Source organism: Falco cherrug, chromosome 18 (genome assembly GCF_023634085.1).
Source record: "Falco cherrug isolate bFalChe1 chromosome 18, bFalChe1.pri, whole genome shotgun sequence".
Taxonomy (NCBI): Eukaryota; Metazoa; Chordata; class Aves; order Falconiformes; family Falconidae; genus Falco; species Falco cherrug.
In genome coordinates this window covers 6,951,017-6,969,863 of record NC_073714.1, presented here as the reverse complement: position 1 = coordinate 6,969,863, position 18,847 = coordinate 6,951,017, and the positions used below count along the sequence as shown (strand labels likewise).

The window sequence follows — 18,847 nt, the reverse complement described above, 5'->3', positions numbered from 1 at the left end:
GAGGGAAGCCCTGGGGTCACAAGTGGGGGCTGGTTCACCCCCTGCCCCAGCTGTGGGTTTGGGGAGGGAAGGGGCCAGGGGGGCTCCCCTTGTCACCTGCTGTCTAGAGGGGGACAGGTGCCCCCGGGGGGGCTGTGGGATATGGAGTGCTGCACTGGGGTCTCCCAGTTGGGGGGGGGGGGGGGCCTTTGGGCCTTGTTTACCCTGGTAGGGGGGTCTGGGTCCTGCTGAGGGGGTGGGCCTTGCTTGAGGGGGGCTCTGAGTGATTCCTGAGGCGAGGGGGCCCGGTCTTAGGGCCCCCCCATTCCCCAGGTGCTCCCTGCCCTGACTGGGGGGCGGTGCCCAAGGGGTCTCTGCCCTGGAGTGGGGGGGTCCCAGCCTGCGGGGAGGGGTCTCTGCCCTGGGGTGGGGGTTTCAGCCCGGAGTGGGAGTGCCCGGGGGGGTGTCTCTGCCCCGGGGGGGGTGTCTCTGCCCTGTGGTGGCAGTCCTTATTCCAGGGTGGGGGTCCTTGTCCCGGCGAGGGGTATCCAGGGGGTCCCAGCCTGGCGGAGGGTGCTCGGGGGGGTCTCTGCCCCGGAGTGGGGGGTGCCCGGGGGGGGAATGTCTCAGCCCCGGGGGGTCCCCGTTCCCCCCGCCCCGCCCGGCTCACGTTGCCAGCTGGAGCCGGCGCCCCGCCCCCTTTGCACTCCCCGCCCCGCCATTGGCTGCCCGGGCAGGAAGTGAGTCAGGGCGAGGGGCGCGGCGGGGCGGGCGCTCGGGGCCGGGGCGGGGGCGTGGCTGGGCTAACCGCAGGAGAGCGTGGCGCTCTCAGCCAATAGCGCCGCGCGGGGGGCGTGGTCTCCAGCACGGCCTCCACCCTCCGCCGCGTGTTGGGCTGGGCCTCCTACCGCCTTCCTCCAATGAGCGGCGGCGGTGGGGGGGCGACGCCCAATGAGAGGCGGCGGGGGGCGGGGTGGCAGGGGCCTGGCGGAGCGGCCGGAGGCGGACCCACGCCGCCGTTCCCGGCCCGGCCCGGCCCGGCGCGCCATGGCGGCTTGCGGCGGCCTCAGCATCCAGCTGCTGCTGGAGGCGGCCGAGTACCTGGAGCGGCGGGAGCGAGGTACCGCCTGTCCCCCGCCCTCCCCCACCCCCGGCCCGGGGCCGCCCCCCGCCCCGGGCCCGGCGCTGACGGCCGCCCCGCTGTTGTGTTTCCGCAGAAGCCGAGCACGGGTACGCCTCGCTGCTGCCCGGCGGGCGGGCCGGGGGCGCCCTGCGGCGCCGCGCCAAGGCCAGGAGGGGCGGCGGCGGCAGCAGGTAACGGCCGGCACCGGCGGGGGGGGGGGGGGACGGTAACGGAGCTTGGGCCTGGCCCCCACGCCCCGGGCTGGGCGGGAGGGGGCTCCGGGCTGCCCGGGGCCCGCCTGGCATGGCGGGGGCTGTCACCGTGCCCGCCTGGCGGAGGGAGATGTCGCCGGGTCCACCTGGCGGGGGGGGGACGACTGGCACCAGGCTCGTCATCACCGGGCGGGTGGCCCAGCCGAGGTGTCACCAGGAGGTGGAGGACGGTGAGGTCTCGCTGCCACCGGGCGTGTGGCCAGGCTGGGGCGGACCCCGCTGTCACCGGGTGCGGGGGCACGGTGAGGTCCCACTGTCACCGGGTGGCTGAGCCCGGTGAGGTCCCACTGTCACAGGGCGTGGGGCCAGGCTGAGGGACCCTGCTGTCACCGGGTGCCAGGGCACTGTGAGGTCCCACTGTCATGGCACACCTGGTCGGGCTGGGGGGGACCCGCCTGTCACTGGGTGGCTGAGCCCAGTGAGGTCCCACTGTCACTGGGCATGTGGCCGGGTTGGGGGCGACCCCGCCGTCACTGGGTGGCTGAGCCCGGTGAGGTCCCAGCGTCACAGGGCACCTGGCTGGGCTGAGGGACCCTCCTGTGACTGGGTGACTGAGCCTGGCACGGTCCCACTGTCAGCGGGTGTGTGGCCAGGCTGGGAGGGACCCCACTGTCAGCAGGTGCCAGGGGCACGGTGAGGTCCTGCTGTCACAGGGCGTGTGGCCGGGCTGGGGGACCCTCCTGGCACCGGGTGCCAGGGTCACGGTGAGGTCCTGCTGTCACAGGGCGTGTGGCTGGGCCGGGGGACACTCCTGTCACCGGGTGCCAGGGTCACGGTGAGGTCCTGCTGTCACCAGGCATGTGGCTGGGCCGGGGGACACTCCTGTCACCGGGTGCCAGGGGCACGGTGGGGTCCCGCTGTCACCAGGTTGCCGAGCCCGGTGAGGTCCTGCTGTCACGGAGCACCTGGCTGGGCTGGGGAACCCTCCTGTCACCAGGTGACAGAGCCTGGTGCGCTCCTGCTGTCACAGGGCGTGTGGCCGGGCCAGGGGACCCCGCTGTCACCGGGTGCCTGGGGTACAGCGAGGTCCTGCTGTCACCAGGTGGCCAAGTCCATTACAGTCCCACCATCATGGGGCATGTGGCGGGGCTGGGGGACCCCACTGTCACCGGGCACCTGGCGGGGCTGGGGGGGACCCCGCTGTCACGGGGAGGGCTCAGGCTCCAGCCCCACAGCCCCCCCCCCCTTCCTCCTCACACCCCCACCAAGAGGCTCCTGTCGGCACCCCCCACCCCCAATTCAGACTGACGCACACCCGCCGGGCCGGGATCCCGCCGGAACATCCCGGCGAGGCGTGGGGGGAATCCTCCTGCCCCAGGCCCGAGGCGTGCGGCCTGCGGGCACGGCGGGGGCGTTGCGGGGGGGGAACGTGGAAGTTGGACTTTTCGTTTCGGGCACGCGCAGCCAAGGCTCGGGAAGTGAAACTGCTCTCAGTCTGCCGGGATTCTCCCTAAGGAACGCGAGATTCTTCTAATACGCTTTTGGCCGAGCGCGGGGGGGTTGTTCAACGCTTAGATTAAGTCACCTACTGCTGCTTTCCTTTGAAAAAAGGAAATTTCTTCATTATCATCCCCAAAATCCATCCAGAGCCTCAACTCGGGTTATTCCCTGCTGATGCTAACTGGTTCCCGGGAATCTGGAAATCCCTTTAGTCCGAGCTGAAGTTGGCTCTGAGCAGTTACGTTGTTCTGCAGGAGCGAGTCCCACCAGCCTGGGGTTTGTGTGGGTTTTAGGGAGTATTTAATTACACCTCCCAGAGCCGTGGATTAATTGCTTAACGCTCTCGTGTCTCATTTTATTTGCTCGCTCTCCTGGTTTGTACAACGGGAACAGCCACCTCGGAGCCACTGCGAACCTGAGTCGCCGTGCTGACTTCTTCTTCCTTTCCAGTGGCCGTCGTGGTTTGTTCAGTCGCTTTAATGATGTTAAAAATTACTTGTGTCCTCGCTGAGGTGCCGGTACCGGCTGGCTTTCCGGAGGGCAGGCTCCGGAGTGCCGCCCCTGCACCGGGACGTGCGTGCCCAGCCCCCGGAAACGGCTCCGAGAGCCACCGCGTCGGGCAGAGCGAAGCCTGAGCATGTTCCCCCCGACACGTCAGGGTGGCCGAGCGCTTCCCGCCTGGCTGCCCTGCTTTGGGCTGTTTGCCCAGGGAGGAGCGACATGGCGATGTCACCAGATATGTCACGTTTTTCTGGTTGGGAGCAAACTCGTCAGCGTGACGCAGCGACAGCTGCCCTCGCAGCAGATACCGCCCGGAACGCCCTGCCGGTTCTGTTCCCACCCTGATTCCTGGTGTCTCGCTGGTTCACGGGGCGTTCCCGTCTCGCTCCCCGTGCGGGGTGCCGGGGCCAGCAGGCTCCCGTTAGCGGAGCAGGAGGCAGGTGAGGTCCCTCCGTCTCGTCTCAAACAGGCTCCAAGGGAATTGGTGGGTCGCACCTTGCACACCGCTTCAAATTTCCTTTCCGAGGATGTGGGGCTCGTCCTTTGCCAAAGGCGAATGGTAACAGCAGGACGAGGGTCCGTGTTGTATTAAAAAGACAAGGGGCAGCTGCAGCACGTGCGTTACCCGGCGCCTGCTGTGGTTTGCAGGAGAAACGGCGGCGTCTCGCAGGCGGTGCTGGTGCTCAGCTGAAGCGCTGGGCTGATGGCGAGGGTTCAGGTGGGGGGAGGCGCCACCAGCGGCTCTGGGGGCCCGCAGCGAGGTGGGCTGCCCACCCGGGGTGAGGCTGCGGTGCCCTTGGGCCCCCTCTGATCCCCTGTCCCCTTTCACCCAAAAATAAAATCCATCAGCTAAGGAGCCTTTTTATCAATATTAGTGATTATAGATACAAACAAACAAAGCAGCCCCCGTGCTAAGAAGGATTCTGAGGCAAAGGCACAAGAGGGAGCGAACTGGTTTTGATAAACACATAGTGGTGATGGGAGCCTTCATCCCTGTGGATGCTCGAGAAGCGTTGGGTTTATCTGCGACCGCGGAGGAGCTCGGGCCCACTGCAGCCCAGCGCCTCGCGGGGGCGGAGGGCTCGGTGTGACGCACGGGACTTTTAGCCGAAAAGTTTAATGGAGGGATCATCCCGCGGGAGCCGAGACCCGAGTCCTCCCCGGCTGTTTGGCGCTGCTGTGCTCGGGAGAGCTCGCCATTCCCGGGGAGCATCTCGGCTGGGACGGAATGCCGTCGGGAACCGAAGGAGCGTGGCTGGGATGAGTCCCATTAGAAAGGCAGGAGGGCAGCGATGCTTCCCCCACGGTGATCCACCACGAAACGCTGCTGGTGAAGCAAAGACCACCACGGCGAGTGTCTCTGGCCGGTGCGCCGGTGGCATCCCTCCTTTTCCCTCTGCCATCAGGGCCTGGGGCAAAGCAGCGCTCCCAGAGCCAGCGCGGGCTTCCAGGTTGGCATCCTCTGTGAAAACCCGGTGTGTTTTTCACGTCTTTTAAGTTTTCAGGCACATAACGACGTCTTTCCTGAATCGGAGTAGGTGGCCTCTGGAGCTGTAGGGAGAGCGTGGGCAGGGAAGCGGCTCTTCCCTGAGCGTCAGTCCCGGTGACGCCGGCAGCGTGGCCTCGTGTAGCTGTCCTGAGGTTTGACGGAGAGAAAATTAGTAGTAGCTCGTGTTTTCTGCCTTCTCGGAGCTTTGTCAAAATGAGGAGCTTCAGGGGAATTTGTGGGGGGATGGAACGCCCTCCTGGGCTCTGGCGTGGTATTTGGCATCTCCCGTCGGTTGTTGGGCGCGGGGGATCTCCCCCTTGCACCTCGTCTCTCAGAACGGGGCGAGCTGCCAGGCAGACGAGTGGCCGGGCAGGAGCATCCACGCAGCTGCCCAGGAGCCGTCGAGGCGCTGGGAGCTCCCGGTCACCGTCACGTGTGGCCGGTGTCTTCCGAGCTGGCCTGGGCTCCCGGCACGGGGCGCGATGGCTCGGACGCTGTGCGGGCGTCACAGAGCCACCAGCTTTCCCCGAGGTGGCACCGATGGGCTCCATCTCCTCGCCCCACGTGCCGGGAATTGCAGATGCTGCTCTTGCTCTCTCTGCCTTTCTTGTGCAAGAAGTCTTAAAAAACGCGTTAAACCCCCTGTGCGCCCGCGCTGCCCAAAACCCGCTCTCTGCGCGGCCGAGGCTGTTGCAGGTTTGTGCTGGGATGGGGCAGCTTCCCTCCCGGTGCCCCCTGCCCGCGCCGGGCTGCCCTTCCCCTTCTGCACCAGGAGCCTCCCCAGCCCGTCCCGCGCACCGACTTGCATCGTGGCACTGAGGCAGCTGCTCGGTCCCGGTCCCGGCTCTAACTCTTGAGCCTCGCCGCGTTCAAACCCCATCTTACAGTTTTACTGGCCCTTTTATTGCCATTTCTCTGGCAATTCCTCCGGTGCGCCGAGCTGTCTGCATCCCTCCCGCTGTTTTCACCGCTGCCGGGGCACCGCGTGGCTCTGAAAGCCCTTGGGATTAGCAGCTTTTCCGGGGAATGTTTGCTAAAGCCCGTGTGTTAATCCTGATTAGTGAGATGGAGGAGTTAGTAACTTGTTCTTTTGGGTTTTTCCAGGTCGACGCACAATGAGATGGAGAAGAACAGGTGAGCGCTGGAGGCTCACGGAGCCGCGCCGGGGTGGATCGCTGCTTTCCCGGGGCTGGGAGCCGAGGGGATGCTGAGGTGGGGCCGGCAGGGAAGGGATGGGATGTCTGGATAACGTGGACACTGAGGAGGTACCCGATGCTGCTCAGGTTTGAAGCGTTCCCTTTCCTGGGCTGCCGGAGCAGCTGTGCGACGAGGAGGTGGGAATATTTCTCTCCTTTGCCAGCTCCCGGCTCGCTGGGGAGCCCCGGAGCAGCATGGCTCCCACCATCCCACCTCCTGGCTCGCTAGGGGGTATTCCCAGCCCCCTCCCCACTCCCAGGACAATCCCCAGCGGAGCGTAGGGCCACGAGCTGCACCTCCACGTCTCTGGGATTACTTGTGGCAGAGCCGTGTCGTCCGGCGGAACAACAGTTTCGTGCCCTCAGCAGGCTGCTCCCGTGGCGTGCTCGGACGCCGCTCCGACCTGCCGTACCATGCAGGGGCGTGAGCCCTGTCGCTTTGTGTCTTTAAGGGGCAGAACTGCCCGTGTCCCGAGCGACACAGGTTAGAAAAGGCCAGAGAGGTTTATTCCTCTTTTGAAAAGACTGAGAAAATCAACATTTGGTTACTTTGGGCTCACCTTGCGTGCCTCTTGGTTTAGACCAGAGCCGTGTCGAAATGTGTCGGCGGCATTGCACAAGCGCGTGCGGTAAATGCTCTGTCTTTTCCGCCCCTCCGGTGCAGGGTGGAGGACGGAGCCTCCACCCCCCTTCGCCCCTCGCTTCTCCCTGGAGATGCCTCAGTCCTGCCCTGGGGCGGGCGAGCTGGTCAGTCTTGGCCTGGACCAAATTTTTCCGGCTTCTGGCAGGAGGAGCCGCGGGGCTGGGTGCGGGGCAGGATGGCTGGCGGAGCCTGGGAAGGTCCTTTGCAATGAGTCCTCTGACGGTTTTTTTTTCTTCTGTTGTTATGAGCCAGTGGGATTTCTGGGGTTTTTTTAGGTGTGGCAGCAGTTCAGCTGGGTGAAGTGTGGCAGAAAGGTGCTTTTATCCACGCTGCACCCCCACTTTGATGCGGAGAGCCCCGCTCGGACGTTGTGCAATCCAGAAAGTGGCTGGGCGCTCCCCCCCACACCCCACCACCCGGAGCGGGCTGGCTTTTTCCATTGTTTTTTCTGGTGTGAACAGCCAGCGTGACAAGGTTCAGTTGGGTTTTTTTAGCAGAAGTAGCCGAGGATTCGGCGGGGCTGGCTCCTTGTCCGGAGATCTCGCAACCCATCGCTTGGAAGCCAGCGCAGCACGGTGGGACGGGTCTGCACCGCTCCCAGCAGCGCTTCCTCCCCCTGCTCAGGAAAATAATATTTGCCAAACTCCTCTTGGAGCCCGTTTGGGATTTACCCAAAAAGCAAAGACCCCGCGCTTGTTTGCGTGGTGCTTTGGGAGGGCCGTGCTGGAGGCACGTGCCCGTTCCCCCCGTGCACCCCGCACGGCACAGGCGGGTGCTTGCAAAATCCCACTTCGCAGCTGCCTGTGCCCGTCGGGAATTTCAAAGGCGGGTGTTGCAACCGATGCCCGAGAATGTGACCTACATCCCGGGGCGGGAGTGCCGGTGGAGGGGACCCAGCGGTGCTGGGAGCGTCTCGGCTGCTGGCGGATAAAGGCACTTCCCTGGGGTGACGGCGTTTCCCTTGGCGGGGGTGCGCAGGCGGTGAAGCATCAGCCTGTGTGTTAACGCAGCCAAAATCCGGTGTCGGGTGTGGAGACCCCGGGTGTGGGGACCCCCGGCGCGCCGCCGGCCAGGAGCGTGGTGCCGCTCAGCACCAGCGTTCCCTCGGGGAGCCGGTTCTGTGTGTGCCCAGGCGATGGATCCCAAACCGGCTCGTTCCTACTAAAAACAGGGAAGGGAAGCGCTCCCAAGGGACGCGCCGCCGCCTTTGCCGTGTGGTATCGGCCCAGATGGCTTCAGCCGTCGGCGGTGACTGAACGGCATTCCTGCGGCGAGGCTTTTTGGCAGGAGAAAGACCAAAGGGGATACCCTCACCCCGAAATTCCAGGTCTTTGGCAGCCCCCCGCCAGCCGGCACCCCGAAAGGCACCGGCAGGATTCGGTTGGTGGGGTTGGCTGGAGCTGGACCCGGTTTTTCAGAAACATCCTTTTGTCCAGCTGCAGTTTTCCCCCGGCGTACGGAAGCCGCCGGAGGGTGGGAAGGCACGTGGTGCCACCTGCCCCCGTACCCCCGCGCAGGGGGTGACACGGGCAGCGGGTACCCGAGCGCTCAGCACCCCCTGTCTCCCCACAGGCGTGCCCACCTGCGGCTCTGTCTGGAGAAGCTGAAGGGGCTGGTCCCGCTGGGGCCCGAGGCCAGCCGGCACACCACCCTGAGCCTGCTAACCAGAGCGAAACTGCACATCAAGGTGAGCCCCGCGCCCGCCGCGGCGGTGCCGTAACCTGGGGGGGGTCCCCATGGGGCTGCCGGGGTGCCCGCATCCTTGGACGGGATGATGCTCACGGCCGGGTCGGGGCGTTGGGTTGGAAACAGGGGTGGGGGGTGGTGCTGCGGGGGGTCAGTGTCGCCCTTCCCCCAGTTGGTGCGATTCTCCTTGTGCTCCACAGCCCGATTCCCACCTGGCGCCCTGCGCTGCCGCCATGTCCAGAGGATTTAGGGACGCAGCTGGTGGCAGGACGGGAGCGCGGCTGCTGGTTTCTTTCCCTTCTAGACTAGTCCGTACTTTGGTTTGTGCCCTTCAGCCTTCGACCCACCTCGCTGGGTGCATTTTGAGCTCCATGGGCCAGGAGATGAGCGGGAGAGCGCTGGCATCAGGCTGCGTTCGGCTCTTTAGTTATCAGAAAGTCTGCAAATACGTAAATGGGGGGGGGGGCGGCTCCAGCGTGGCCGTCACACAAACCATCGAGGGGGAGCATCCCTCATGTGCCTTCTCCAGCCACCCTGGGCCAGTTCCATCCTGCTCCTACCCCAGGCGCTGCGCCCTGCTCCGGGGTCTGTTGGCTGGAGGGACGATAAAAATTGCGTCCACGACTCGTGCGGTCGATGTGGGAGCCGGGACCCCCCGGTAGCTGGTGTTGGGCGCGTTGGGTAGGGAGGGCAATGTTTGCCGTGCGGCTGGTGCTGGGGGGCTCAGCGCCGGCCCTCTGCTCCGCAGAAGCTGGAAGACTACGACAGGAAAGCCGTGCACCAAATAGACCAGCTGCAGCGGGAGCAGCGGCACCTGAAAAGGCAGCTGGAGATGCTGGGGATAGAGAGGGTGAGGATGGACAGCATCGGATCCACCGTTTCTTCGGAGCGCTCCGACTCGGATAGAGGTGAGACCACGCGCTCGGGATGGAGCGGGGCCGGTGGGGGAGGGGGCTGGCCGGCGGCGGCGTAACGCTGACCCTGCCTCTTGCAGAGGAGATAGACGTGGACGTGGAGAGCACAGATGACCTGCCCGCGGAGCTCGACTGGAGCAGCAGCAGCCCAAGCGACTCGGACGAGAGAGGCAGCCTGCAGAGCGTCTGCAGCGACGAGGGCTATTCCAGCGCCAGCGTGAGGAGGCTGAAGCCGCAGAGCAGTCACAAGCCTTCCCCGGGTTTATAAGATGCAGCTCCCGTAGCCGTTCCGCCCGTCACTGTTTCCCTTCTGGATCTCCTCCGGTAGCACACCAGCCCGTCCCGATGTTCTCCTGCGCGTAAAAAATCTTCCCGCACCGCCGACCGAAACGAAGCTGAGCTTTGCCGACGTCCCGAAACACGGCGCAGGGCGGCAGGTAGCCAGCTGCTTCCCGGGGCTCGCCGCCTCCGCTGGCCTCCACTTGCCTCCACTGGCCTCTGCTGGCCTCCACTGGCCTCCATTTGTCTCCGCTGGCCTCCACTGGCCTCTGTTAGCCTCTGCTCGCCTCTGCTCATCTCCGCTGGCCTCCTCCCACCCAGAACCCCTCTCCGCCAGACCGTTACATTCCAGCCACAATTTGAAGCACCCGAGAACGTCGCAGCAGTGACGGCGACCCCCAAGTCCAGGCTGTTACCGCCCCGTGTTCCCAGATCTACTCCACGTTTTCCCCGCGACGCTGTGCACCGTTAGCGGGTGGCAGGGCCCCGAGGCGGAGTTGTTGGGTGAGGATGTGAGGGCAGAGCCGGCTTCTGGCGCGGTGTAGATCCGGGGGAGAGCAGAGGCGAGTTGGCCGTCGGCAGGCGGAGCGCTTCAGCGGCAGCGTGTCTTGGGACACGTCTCCACCAACTCCAAATAACCCAACTCCGAATAGCCCAGGCGGCAGCGCAGCGGCATACGCCCAGCCTGGCTCTGCCACCTTCCCATGGCCACAGCACGGCTGACGTCGAGGACGCTGCTTGGGAATGCTCTGGGGCTGGGCTGGCATCGCCACCCCTCTGGCAGAGCCTCGGGTCGGACGCCTTCTGTCTGGGAAGTTTTCTGTCCTACCTAAATCCGAAACGGTCCCTGCCCCCATCCCGTGTCCCGTGCACCGTCCCAGCTCCCGCATGGCGGCTGCGTCCCTGCTCCAGGCGAGCGCTCCTGGAATTTCCTTTCCACGCTTCTTGTCTCGGGGACAATTTATTTCTACCTCGGAGAGATGAACAAAGATTATCTCCATCCCTTTAGCACAAAACACAAAGATGATGCCTCATCTGTTTTACAGAAGCGATGCCCGGCCCCCCTCGAATCCATCGTTTAGCAATTCAGCAGTTTAGCAATAACCCGGCGGCGAGGGGGAGCGGGGGGCAGCTGGCGGCGCCCGAGGGGACGCCACGGACCTTGAGCCCCCCCTGGGCACGCACCGGGCTCGCGGGGGACTTTGGCCGCCACCTGAGGGAGACGAACCCGAACACGCCAAGGAAGGGCCAGAGCCCTTCCCCCCAACCCGAGGGTGGGGGTCCCGACCAGGGAGCACACGGAGATGTACGGCAAACACCGAGCTATAAATAGTATTTATTTGTTTTTCTATGGACTGAAGATAACGTTCTTACGACTTTCTGCTTTTATAGATGTTCTGGAAACTTTGATACATCGAGGTCTGCTAACGGAGAGGTTTCTTTTCCCCTTAAGCCAGTCAAAGGTCTTTCCCACCTCTCGCTCGATCCCTGTCGGCACCCGGCGAGGAGCCACTTCGTGCTCCGAGGGCTTTTCCGAGCGGCAGGAGACAAACCCAGGCGTCCCGCGCTCTGCGCAGATCCCACCAAGGAACACCGAAAGCCACCGAGATGCTCCACAAAGTGCAAGCGAATGAACGCTATAAAACTCAACTCTTTTTTTTTTTTTTTTTTTTTTTCCTCTTTTTTTATTAAATCCTAAATCTATTTTTGGATGGTTTGAAGCCTTTGAGAAGCGAGAGGATGGGAGATGGCGCTAGTGCAGCCTTCACAGTCTCGGCTTTTTTAGCCCGTGCTGGTTTTAAGAGAAAAAATCAAAACGACAAGGGATATTTACTGTTTGTTTTGTTTTTTTTTAAGCAGCTGGAATTTTCCAACATCCGACAGATTTGCACTGACCCGTGGTTTGGATACCTTCAGCATCCGTACGCCCCAGGCACAGCAGCCAGCCTTCGGCGCAGGAGCTCAAACCCCCATGCTTTCAAAAAGAAGGGGGGGGGAAAAAAAAGGCAAGAAGAGGAAAAGTACAGAGGGGGGAAAAAAAGGGGGAACATCACCTCAAGGCCTCCCGCACCCTCTCCCAGAAACCAGCTTGGGAATCCCAGCTGCGCCGCGGATCTTGCTGCCTGTGAGCAGGGAAGGGCGACGGCGGGATCAGGACGCGCCGTCGCGGTTGGATGGGAGGTAGAAACCGGTTGGGTTTGGGTTATTACTTAGATAAACTGAGGTTTAAGGTTTCCACTCGGCATAAATTATTACTTTTTTCAGTCTCGTGCCTTTTTGAGTTACCCACCACCTTCTGCTGGTGAAACGCCGTGGGGGGGGGGTTGCCCACCCACCCCTTTATTTTTTTTCTGTCCCAAAGTAATAATTACCGGACCTTTGCACTGTTGGGATGTGCTCCTCTCCAGCCTGAGGACGAAGAGAAACGGGAACCCTCCGAAACGATGCACTAACCTGGAATGGGGCTGGAAACCCAGCGGCTGATTCCCGGGGAGCGGCCGGGACCGTCTGCGGCACCTTTCGGTCTCGCCAGGCGCCCGGTGGCTGTGCCAGCCTTTTCCTGGAATTCACTGATCCACCAGCATTCCTAAGAAATAAGCTGCAGGAAGGACATTTTTGTAGATTGTGATTTTAAAAAAGGGGGCGGGAGGAGCCGCTCGCGCACCCCGCGTTTACGACGGATCGTTGCACAGACGGGCGCGAGGCCAAACCGCGCAGTTTTGGGCTGGTTTTTTTTTTTTTCTTTTTCCTTGCGGAAGGCAGATCCTGAACCTCCATCCCTGTCTCCCTGAGACGGGACCCACCTGCTGGCAGAGAACGGGGCGCTGCTGGGAACAGGGAGCTGCCCAAACCCCTCCGGAGCCGATGGTCACCCCGGCGCGTTGCTCCCGTGCCCCACGGTGCAGCCGGAGCTTTGGGCATCGCCTGGCCCCGTTGGCAGCGGGTCCCGGGTCTGGATGCTGCCCCGTTCCCGGAGAAAAGCTGCTGCAGCCCAGCTCCACGCCTGCTCCCTGGGAAGCACCACGTCCTCGCTCTGCCCAAGCCACGAGGTTCATTTCATCCCGTTAATTCACCCGGCGCCGCCGCACCAGAGCCAGCCGAGTGTTGGGATTTTGCCTTTTTGACGTGCTTCCTTTGCACTTTTCCATCTTTTTTGGTCCCTCTCGTTTCTTCTTTTTGCTTCCCAAGAAGCCAACCCGCTCCAGCATCAGCTTCACCTTGGGCAGCCGAGAGCCAGGCAGGGGCAGGTGGGAGAATCCCGGTTCTGTTCCCAGCCCTCCGGTTCCCGCTGTAAATACGTCGTTATCCCGAATCCCGTGCCAGGCCCAGCCCGTGGTGCTTTTTACAGCCGTTTGGCACGTCCGCGTTGTCGAGGCCCTCGGCCGGGTCCGTGGGTGCCGCTGTCTTGTCCCACTGTTAGAAAATAAATTATTTCATTATGAAAGGGAAGCGTGTGCCAGCCGCGGCCTCGGGAAGCGAGCGGGAGGCTCCCGGGGACGTCGCTCGGAGGGGGGGATCCGGGACCCCCGGGAAGGCAGAGCCCAGCGGCGCAGACACCTCGTTGTGTCCGGAGGGGTCCGGGCCCCCCCAGCCGCCCCGTGGGGGGGGTTTGCCCCACGGCTGAGGGTCCCCGGGCAGGTTGAGCTCTGGGTTTGGGGGCGTTGCTGCGCCCGTGTTGGGGGGGGGGGGGGGGGGGCCCGTCCTGCCCCTGGTGCTGCGGTGGCTCAGCGCCTGGCAAGGGGCGCAGGAGGGGCCTGTGCCCAGGGATCGGCCCCCACAATCCATCCCCTTAGGACCAGCCCGGGTGCAGCTGCAGCTCCTCTGTGGCACCGGGGGGTTGCAGGCAGCCTCGGCCCGTGCCCCCACCAGCACCCCCGCAGCTGCCCCGCACCCCGCACCCCGCGGGCAGCGCATCCCGCTGTGCCCGCCGACACCAGGCAGCATCCCGCATCCCGCATCCTTCCCGCTGCATCCCCCTCCCAGCAGCCAGCGTCTGGCAGCTGAGGCACGCACCTGCCATCCCTCATCCCTCCGTATCCCGCACCCCCCATCCCCCACCCTGCACCCTCCAGTCTCCTGGGGAGAGACGATGGCAGCCTGGCACTGTCCCCACAGGACCCAGCCTGCGGGTACCGCTGGGGGACACGGCGGGGGGCACAGTGGCCGGCATGGGGCAGGGTGGGGGGCTGGCCCTCAGCAACCCCCACTTCAAGGACAAGGCCACGGCCCCCAGGCAGGGCTGAGCCCTCCTGCCCCTCCCCGACTGCTCTCGTATTTAAACTGGTTTTCTCAGACACGAGACTGGCAGGGACAGGATGTGTGGGGCGCAAGAGGATGGTGGGGACAAGCCGCTGGGCGCTGTGGGGACAGGGCCCCGTGGGGCATGTGGGCATCACAGGGACATGTGGGTCGCACAGGTGCTGTGGGGACGGGGCTGTGCGGGGCACAAGAGTGCTGTGGGGACAGGGCCACGTGGGGTGCGCTGGCACCATGAGGACAGGGACATGTGGGGCACAGGGATGCCTGAGGGACACGGGCATCGTAGGGACAAGGCCCGTGGGCACTGTGGGGACAGGGATGTGTGGGGCACGTGGGCATCTGGGGATGGGGCCATGTGGGGCACCTGAATGCCACAGGGAGGGGGCAGAGGCACCACAGGGACAGGGCCATGTGGGGCACATGGGCATTGTGGGGACAACCACATGTAGGGCGCTTGGGACCCCAGGGCTGGAGTCCCGTGGGACACAGGGGCACCACGGCGTCAGGGCCATGCGAGGCACAAGGGCCACATGGGGACAGGGCCGTGGGAGGACGGGCCCCATGGGGCACAAGAGCCATGAGGGGACAGGACCCTGCGGGGCACAAGGGCCATGTGGGGCACAACGGCCGTGGGGGGATGGGCCCCATGGGGCACAAGGGCCATGGGGGGGTCCAAGCGCTATGTGGGGCACAAGGACACCACGGGGACAGGGCCTGCTGGGGCACAAGGGCCATGGGGGGAGAGGACCTAGTGGGGCACGAGGACCGCGTGGGGCACGAGGAACCCGTGGGGACGGGGCCTGGTGGGGCACACGGGCACGGTGGGACCAAGCACGCCTGGGGTGCACGGGCCGGGCCCCCCCGTCACGGTGTCCACGGGGCCGCACCCCCCCACCGTCCACCCCCCAGCCCCACAAGCCCCACAGGCAAGGGGTGGGCGCAGCGCCCCACTTTATTATACCAGATTCTATTTATTACGCTAGAGGTACTTGTAGGGCACCCTGGCGGGCACCGTCTGCAGCTCCAGGCGCACGGGGCATTTGTAGAAGTGGGCGAGGAGGGTCTCGGTGTAGCCCCCCAGGAAGTGCAGCTTGGATGGGGGCAGCGTCCGCAGCAGCAGCGCGCAGATCACCAGCAGGTTGGCGCGGCGCTTCAGCACCACCGCGTCCGCCAGCATGCCCGGGAAGGTGCCGTAGAGGAAGCGGCGCAGGAAGGCGTCCTCCAGCGTCCGCTCCGCCGCGCCCGCCTCGCCCGCCACGTTCCCTGCCGGCACAGCCGCACGTGATGGGGACGCCAGCCCCACCGCAGCCCCCCGCTGCCCCATGGCCCCCTCGTGCCCCATGTGCCCCGTCCCTGTGACACCCGTGTGCCCCACATCCCCACACCGGGCGCCCCCCAACGCCCTTGTGCCCCATGTGCCCCGTCCCTGTGACACCCGTGTGCCCCACATCCCCGGCCCCATGATGCCCACGTGCCCCACGGTGCCCTCATGCCCCATGTGCCACCAGCCCCGTGTGCCCCATGTGCCCCGTCCCTGTGACACCCGTGTGCCCCACATCCCCACACCAGGCGCCCCCAATGCCCTCGTGCCCCATGTGCCCCATCCCTGTGACACCCGTGTGCCCCACATCCCCACACCGGGCGCCCCCAATGCCCTCGTGCCCCATGTGCCCCATCCCTGTGACACCCGTGTGCCCCACATCCCCACACCGGGCGCCCCCCAACGCCCTCGTGCCCCATGTGCCCCGTCCCTGTGACACCCGTGTGCCCCACATCCCCACACCGGGCGCCCCCAATGCCCTCGTGCCCCATGTGCCCCATCCCTGTGACACCCGTGTGCCCCACATCCCCACACCGGGCGCCCCCCAACGCCCTTGTGCCCCATGTGCCCCGTCCCTGTGACACCCGTGTGCCCCACATCCCCGGCCCCATGATGCCCACGTGCCCCACGGTGCCCTCATGCCCCATGTGCCACCAGCCCCGTGTGCCCCATGTGCCCCGTCCCTGTGACACCCGTGTGCCCCACATCCCCAGCCCCACGATGCCCTCGTGCCCCACGGCGCCCTCATGCCCCGTGTGCCACCAGCCCCGTGTGCCCCATGTGCCCCATCCCTGTGACACCCGTGTGCCCCACATCCCCACACCGGGCGCCCCCAACGCCCTCGTGCCCCATGTGCCCCATCCCTGTGACACCCGTGTGCCCCACATCCCCACACCGGGCGCCCCCCAACACCCTCGTGCCCCATGTGCCCCGTCCCTGTGACACCCGTGTGCCCCACATCCCCACACCAGGCGCCCCCAACGCCCTCGTGCCCCATGTGCCCCGTCCCTGTGACACCCGTGTGCCCCACATCCCCACACCGGGCGCCCCCAATGCCCTCGTGCCCCATGTGCCCCATCCCTGTGACACCCGTGTGCCCCACATCCCCACACCGGGCGCCCCCCAACGCCCTTGTGCCCCATGTGCCCCGTCCCTGTGACACCCGTGTGCCCCACATCCCCGGCCCCATGATGCCCACGTGCCCCACGGTGCCCTCATGCCCCATGTGCCACCAGCCCCGTGTGCCCCATGTGCCCCGTCCCTGTGACACCCGTGTGCCCCACATCCCCAGCCCCACGATGCCCTCGTGCCCCACGGCGCCCTCATGCCCCGTGTGCCACCAGCCCCGTGTGCCCCATGTGCCCCATCCCTGTGACACCCGTGTGCCCCACATCCCCACACCGGGCGCCCCCAATGCCCTCGTGCCCCATGTGCCCCATCCCTGTGACACCCGTGTGCCCCACATCCCCACACCGGGCGCCCCCCAACACCCTCGTGCCCCATGTGCCCCGTCCCTGTGACACCCGTGTGCCCCACATCCCCACACCAGGCGCCCCCAACGCCCTCGTGCCCCATGTGCCCCGTCCCTGTGACACCCGTGTGCCCCACATCCCCACACCGGGCGCCCCCAACGCCCTCGTGCCCCATGTGCCCCGTCCCTGTGACACCCGTGTGCCCCACATCCCCACACCGGGCGCCCCCCAACGCCCTTGTGCCCCATGTGCCCCGTCCCTGTGACACCCGTGTGCCCCACATCCCCGGCCCCATGATGCCCACGTGCCCCACGGTGCCCTCATGCCCCATGTGCCACCAGCCCCGTGTGCCCCATGTGCCCCGTCCCTGTGACACCCGTGTGCCCCACATCCCCAGCCCCACGATGCCCTCGTGCCCCACGGCGCCCTCATGCCCCGTGTGCCACCAGCCCCGTGTGCCCCATGTGCCCCATCCCTGTGACACCCGTGTGCCCCACATCCCCACACCGGGCGCCCCCCAACGCCCTCGTGCCCCATGTGCCCCGTCCCTGTGACACCCGTGTGCCCCACATCCCCACACCAGGCGCCCCCAACGCCCTCGTGCCCCATGTGCCCCGTCCCTGTGACACCCGTGTGCCCCACATCCCCGGCCCCATGATGCCCACGTGCCCCACGGTGCCCTCATGCCCCGTGTGCCACCAGCCCCGTGTGCCCCATGTGCCCGTCCCTGTGACACCCGTGTGCCCCACATCCCCGGCCCCATGATGCCCACAGTGCCCCCACGGTGCCCTCATGCCCCATGTGCCACCAGCCCCGTGTGCCCCATGTGCCCGTCCCTGTGACACCCGTTGCGCCCCACATCCCCACACCGGGCACCCCCCAATGCCCTCATGCCCCATTGTGCCCTGTCCCCATGTGCCCTGTCCCCGTGACACCCGTGTGCCCCACATCCCCGGCCCCACGATGCCCACGTGCCCCACGGCGCCCTCCTGCCCCATGTGCCACCAGCCCCGTGTGCCCTGTGCCTGCGACGCCCATGTGCCCCACATGTCCCCATCCCCACAACACCTGTGCCCCACAGGTCCCTGTCCCCACACCCCACGTGCCCCACAGGTCCCTGTCCCCACAAGACCCGTGTGCCCCACACGCCCCCATCCCGCAACACCCCACAGCCCATCCTCACGCCACCCTCACGCCCCACACGTCCCCACCCCCACCCGCGGGGGTGTGGGGTGACCCACCGGTGTGCAGGGACAGCCAGCCCTTGCGGTGGGCGATGTAGTGGGGCGGGTGCGCCTGCTCGTAGGTCACCAGCTTGTCCCCTTTGCCCACGCGCACCCGTGCTGCCCGCGTCTGTGGGGAGGGGGCGTCGCGGGGGGGGGGGGGTCAGAGGTGGGAGGGGGCATCAGAGGTGGTCAGAGGGGGGGAGGGGTGTCAGAGGGGGGAGGGGTTGGGGGGAGGAGGGGGTGTCAGAGGGGGGGAGGGGGGTGTCAGAGGCGGGGAGGGGGCATCAGAGGTGGTCAGAGGTGGGAGGGGTGTCAGAGGGGGAGGGGTTGGGGAGGGAGGGGGGTGTCAGGGGGGGAGGGGGTGTCAGAGGGGGGTGGAGGGGGCATCAGAGGTGGTCAGAGGTGGGGGAGGGGTGTCAGAGGGGGGGAGGGGTTGGGGAGGGAGGGGGTGTCAGAGGGGGGGAGGGGGTGTCAGAGGGGGGAGGGGGCATCAGAGGTGGTCAGAGGTGGGGAGGGGTGTCAGGAGGGGGGAGGGTTGGGGAGGGAGGGGGTGTCAGAGGGGGGGAGGGGGTGTCAGAGGGGGGGAGGGGGCATCAGAGGTGGTCAGAGGGGGGGAGGGGTGTCAGAGGGGGAGGGGTTGGGGAGGAAGGGGGTGTCAGAGGGGGGGGGAGGGGGTGTCAGAGGGGGGGAGGGGGCATCAGAGGTGGTCAGAGGTGGGGAGGGGTGTCAGAGGGGGGAGGGGTTGGGGGGGAGGGAGGGGGGTGTCAGAGGGGGGGAGGGGGGTGTCAGAGGGGGGGAGGGGGCATCAGAGGTGGTCAGAGGTGGGGAGGGGTGTCAGAGGGGGGAGGGGTTGGGGAGGGAGGGGGTGTCAGAGGGGGGGAGGGGGTGTCAGAGGGTGGGAGGGGGCATCAGAGGGGGGAGGGGTTGGGGAGGGAGGGGGTGTCAGAGGGGGGGAGGGGGTGTCAGAGGGTGGGAGGGGGCATCAGAGGTGGTCAGAGGTGGGGAGGGGTGTCAGAGGGGGGGAGGGTGTTGGGGTGGGAGGGGGT

At 66.0% G+C, this 18,847-nt stretch overlaps 2 protein-coding genes across 2 annotated transcripts in view; one reads left to right on the top strand and one right to left on the bottom strand.

Moving 5' to 3' along the window:
• The first annotated feature begins 983 nt into the window (after nt 1–983).
• Nucleotides 984–11,786, top strand: MXD1 (MAX dimerization protein 1). The gene is made up of 6 exons (XM_055696313.1): nt 984–1,099; nt 1,197–1,293; nt 5,909–5,938; nt 8,216–8,330; nt 9,078–9,237; nt 9,324–11,786. The coding sequence occupies exons 1-6, from the start codon at nt 1,027–1,029 to the stop codon at nt 9,509–9,511; spliced, it is 663 nt and encodes a 220-aa protein (XP_055552288.1). The 5' UTR covers nt 984–1,026; the 3' UTR covers nt 9,512–11,786.
• Nucleotides 11,787–14,716: 2,930 nt separating this feature from the next.
• LOC102048944 (28S ribosomal protein S24, mitochondrial) overlaps nt 14,717–18,847 on the bottom strand; it is a 4,670-nt gene continuing 539 nt past the window's right edge. Inside the window, exons 2-3 of the mRNA XM_055696395.1 lie at nt 17,817–17,952; nt 14,717–15,045 (exon numbers count right to left, since the gene is read on the bottom strand). Of these exons, the coding sequence (XP_055552370.1) occupies nt 14,762–15,045; nt 17,817–17,952 (420 nt within the window). The 3' untranslated portion in view covers nt 14,717–14,761. The remainder of the gene's footprint in view (nt 15,046–17,816; nt 17,953–18,847) is intronic.

Excerpts from the sequence above, each read along its gene's own strand:
- MXD1 (XM_055696313.1), top strand. The coding sequence starts at position 1,027 with ATGGCGGCTTGCGGCGGCCTCAGCATCCAGCTGCTGCTGGAGGCGGCC. Across the intron at positions 1,100-1,196 it reads CCTGGAGCGGCGGGAGCGAG|AAGCCGAGCACGGGTACGCC; the intron begins GTACCGCCTGTC and ends GTGTTTCCGCAG. Across the intron at positions 5,939-8,215 it reads AATGAGATGGAGAAGAACAG|GCGTGCCCACCTGCGGCTCT; the intron begins GTGAGCGCTGGA and ends GTCTCCCCACAG.